We start from the raw sequence: 4,886 nt of genomic DNA on the forward strand, positions 1-4,886 counted from the left end.
TGTGTGTGTGTGTGTGTATGTGTGTGAGTGAGTGTGAGTGTGAGTGAGTGTGTCTGTGTGTGTATGTGTGTGAGTGAGTGTGAGTGTGTGTCTGTGTGTGTCTGTGTGTGTGTGTGTGTGTGTATGTGTGTGTACCTGTTGTTCTGATTCTCCTGTACGAAGGGGTAGCAGGTGATCAGGTAGGAGGGGATTTGTGTGGGCTCAGCTCCACCCTCACCGCACAGACTCATGGGTAATAATGACGCTTCAACACCTTTCTTCTGAGGGATAAACGGTTCTACTTCAGCAGAGAGCTTCACATCCTGAAACACACACATATTTAAGCTGCATTATAGGGCCGTCAAATAGACTGAAAAACCTAACACTTGCATTTTTTACTTAAATATTACTAATATTCATATAGACTATTTCAGAAAGGAAAAAAGCTGCTGCCCACAAGAGGGCACTTTAAGCAAACATAGACGAAATCAAGCAGTGCACTAAATTGTTTATTGAAAGAATAATGAAATAACATGGCTGTCTGTGCATAGTTTTTTAACGCTCATAAAACAAAAATAAATGTGAAAATTGCATAAACAATTCTATGAAAACCCCATATTTTATGCAGTTTAATGCAAAGAGCATACTATTCATGACTGGTAACAGACGTTCATGTAAAATCTAATGTTATGCATTAACAAAAACTCAAAAGTGACACTCCAGAAATCATCAAATTGCAAGATTTCTGAAAACAACATTTTATAACTGTCTAGTCAGTGTCTTTTCAACCTAAAACCAGCCATATCAATAAGAAGAGATCTAAAGCATTTTATGTTGTCCATAAATGTAAGAAATATGACTGTTACGTAAATAAGTACCATGGTTTTACTCCAAGATCAGAGTAAGAAACTCATAATTGTAAATAATTATTTTCAATGATGACAAAACAATGCATATTAAAATCAAACAATATGAAATGCGGGAAACACGTGCATTTCCTCCTACAGAAATTCCCCTGCATCATATTTGTTGCATTATATGTTTTTTTTTTATATTATATGTTTGCATCATAATTCAGCATCGCATACTACCACACTACTCATACAATATCATTACACTTCACTAACAGCAAACAGAACCGTCCAGAGCGAGACGGCAGATGCCAGCGTAACACAGCGCTTCAAAAAACACACCGCACAGGTGAATAAATGATGTTTGTACAGTAGGGTTACAGCACAAACAAATAATTCCGGGAATCTAAACACGACCAACGTGAGCATGTGACTGCTGGTCAGGTGATGTCATCACATTCCACGCATTCCTGAACATCTCAGGTGAAACACAACAAACAAACGAGATCTCCATCATTCCCATAATTACGTCACGAAGCAGGAAGAGCTAATGATTAACAAGCTGAACACGCGTGTGTATACGAACACTTCCTCCTCACAGCATCAGCAAACGTCACACCACCTCTCTGTGTTGAAAGATGATACTAGTGGTGTAACAGTGTGAACCTCTCATTTTGGGGTCACGATTCCAGCACAGACTTCTGAAATGTATGGTTTTATGTGCACCAACAGGTTTAAAATATGTGCGTTATAAACACTTTTAATTTTTACATAATAAAAACAGAAGAACAGCAGCAGGACAGGCTAAAATCTACACAAACACATATATTATTATGTAAACAAAAACTTTTATTTTGGATGTGATTAATCGTGATAAATTGTTTGGACAGCACTAATAAAATCACTAAACTAGGAGGAAAGAAGAATTATGCAGAAATTAAAAATTATGCAGGAATATATTTTAAAAAATGTATTTAAGTAAATATTGAAGCAAAAATGTCTGTGGAGTGTGAGTGTGTGTCTGTGTGTGTCTGTGTGTGTGTGTGTGTGTGTATGTGTGTGTACCTGTTGTTCTGATTCTCCTGTACGAAGGGGTAGCAGGTGATCAGGTAGGAGGGGATTTGTGTGGGCTCAGCTCCACCCTCACCGCACAGACTCATGGGTAATAATGACGCTTCAACACCTTTCTTCTGAGGGATAAACGGTTCTACTTCAGCAGAGAGCTTCACATCCTGAAACACACACATATTTAAGCTGCATTATAGGGCCGTCAAATAGACTGAAAAACCTAACACTTGCATTTTTTACTTAAATATTACTAATATTCATATAGACTATTTCAGAAAGGAAAAAAGCTGCTGCCCACAAGAGGGCACTTTAAGCAAACATAGACGAAATCAAGCAGTGCACTAAATTGTTTATTGAAAGAATAATGAAATAACATGGCTGTCTGTGCATAGTTTTTTAACGCTCATAAAACAAAAATAAATGTGAAAATTGCATAAACAATTCTATGAAAACCCCATATTTTATGCAGTTTAATGCAAAGAGCATACTATTCATGACTGGTAACAGACGTTCATGTAAAATCTAATGTTATGCATTAACAAAAACTCAAAAGTGACACTCCAGAAATCATCAAATTGCAAGATTTCTGAAAACAACATTTTATAACTGTCTAGTCAGTGTCTTTTCAACCTAAAACCAGCCATATCAATAAGAAGAGATCTAAAGCATTTTATGTTGTCCATAAATGTAAGAAATATGACTGTTACGTAAATAAGTACCATGGTTTTACTCCAAGATCAGAGTAAGAAACTCATAATTGTAAATAATTATTTTCAATGATGACAAAACAATGCATATTAAAATCAAACAATATGAAATGCGGGAAACACGTGCATTTCCTCCTACAGAAATTCCCCTGCATCATATTTGTTGCATTATATGTTTTTTTTTTATATTATATGTTTGCATCATAATTCAGCATCGCATACTACCACACTACTCATACAATATCATTACACTTCACTAACAGCAAACAGAACCGTCCAGAGCGAGACGGCAGATGCCAGCGTAACACAGCGCTTCAAAAAACACACCGCACAGGTGAATAAATGATGTTTGTACAGTAGGGTTACAGCACAAACAAATAATTCCGGGAATCTAAACACGACCAACGTGAGCATGTGACTGCTGGTCAGGTGATGTCATCACATTCCACGCATTCCTGAACATCTCAGGTGAAACACAACAAACAAACGAGATCTCCATCATTCCCATAATTACGTCACGAAGCAGGAAGAGCTAATGATTAACAAGCTGAACACGCGTGTGTATACGAACACTTCCTCCTCACAGCATCAGCAAACGTCACACCACCTCTCTGTGTTGAAAGATGATCCTAGTGGTGTAACAGTGTGAACCTCTCATTTTGGGGTCACGATTCCAGCACAGACTTCTGAAATGTATGGTTTTATGTGCACCAACAGGTTTAAAATATGTGCGTTATAAACACTTTTCATTTTTACATAATAAAAACAGAAGAACAGCAGCAGGACAGGCTAAAATCTACACAAACACATATATTATTATGTAAACAAAAACTTTTATTTTGGATGTGATTAATCGTGATAAATTGTTTGGACAGCACTAATAAAATCACTAAACTAGGAGGAAAGAAGAATTATGCAGAAATTAAAAATTATGCAGGAATATATTTTAAAAAATGTATTTAAGTAAATATTGAAGCAAAAATGTCTGTGCTTCTTTTTGCTGCATTCACTAAGTCTTCGAGTTTCAACCATGGCTTGCTTTCTGTTAAGGCAAAATTTGAATTATGCACAATAATTTCCGTTCATAACATATAAATAATTTTGCATGAGAATGTAAGACTGTTTGTTTAAAGCTTTCAATTGTTGAGGCAGATTATGCATTAATGAATTTTACAAATGCACAATATCGCTCTATAATAGGTTCCGTCTCAGATGAACTGAAGCAGCTCTGACCCAAGATGCAATATGATAATGAAGTAATGGAAAAGATATATAAGTATAATAATAATGACAACATCCTGACTCCCTGGTGAAACACACAATGACTCAGAAACAAAGGCACGTCTGATGCTGAGATCCAGAGCACTGACCGTGTGTGTGTGTGTGTGTGTGTGTGTGTGTGAATGGAGTGTGTGTTATAGCATACAGCAGTAATTGTTCATCTGTAGGTGGGGGGCGGAGCTCTGCACACTCTTCTGATTGTGACATCATCACAAACAGATCTGCTCTCTCGTCCAATCAAATCACAGACGGTAACATCAGTCCACGCAGATAATCATTTCTTTATAATCCTCTCCAAATGTAAACTCTCCTATCGGCCAGATTTAACCTGCATTGTGTGTGTGTGTGTGAGAACATTAATGTTTTGTAAACAGCGGACTTGAAATGTGCGCGATCAAGACTCACGGCTGATGAACTGAGCGTCAGGGATTAAAGTGAGGATCCGATGATCATTTATTGGTGCACTACCCCTTTAAACATGGTAAAATGTTTAATATTTATGAATAAAAATAAATAAACACACAGGGGTGAAATATGACAGAAGATCTGCAGAGATTCAGTACAGATGAAAGTGAGGCGCTATTTATTATTGATTTTTTTATTTATTTTTTTTAAGTTAAGACAATCTTAACTATTTTCTTACTTCTTATTAGTAAAACAAAATGTATTCATGTAATTATTTACTTACTGATTTATAGATCTATTCTTGTTTTGTTTATGTATTAAATGTCAATGCTGTGGCAATTCTATGCAAGCCATGTCAATAAAGACCACTTGAATTGAATTGAATTGAACATGAAGCCAAGATAGATAAAGAGATAGAGAGAGAGCGCGAACTAACTGTGGGCTGAACTAATGAGAGCGAGGAGGGATGCTTTTGTCTTTTCAGCATTTCTGTTTCAAGATTGTGTGTAGAAAACAGAGGGTTTGTTGTGCTGAAGAACGACAGGACAGAGAGAGAGAGAGAGAGAGCGAGAGAGAGAGAGAGAGAGCGAGAGAG

At 36.6% G+C, this 4,886-nt stretch overlaps 1 protein-coding gene across 1 annotated transcript in view; it reads right to left on the bottom strand.

Moving 5' to 3' along the window:
- LOC107595353 (selenocysteine insertion sequence-binding protein 2-like) overlaps positions 1-4,886 on the bottom strand; it is a 15,982-nt gene that overhangs the window by 6,435 nt on the left and 4,661 nt on the right. Inside the window, exon 2 of the mRNA XM_016285730.1 lies at positions 1,896-2,062. Within this exon, the coding sequence (XP_016141216.1) occupies positions 1,896-2,062 (167 nt within the window). The remainder of the gene's footprint in view (positions 1-1,895; positions 2,063-4,886) is intronic.

The sequence above is a fragment of the Sinocyclocheilus grahami genome, unplaced genomic scaffold (assembly GCF_001515645.1).
Source record: "Sinocyclocheilus grahami isolate Dianchi unplaced genomic scaffold, SAMN03320097.WGS_v1.1 scaffold201.1, whole genome shotgun sequence".
NCBI classification, from domain to species: domain Eukaryota; kingdom Metazoa; phylum Chordata; class Actinopteri; order Cypriniformes; family Cyprinidae; genus Sinocyclocheilus; species Sinocyclocheilus grahami.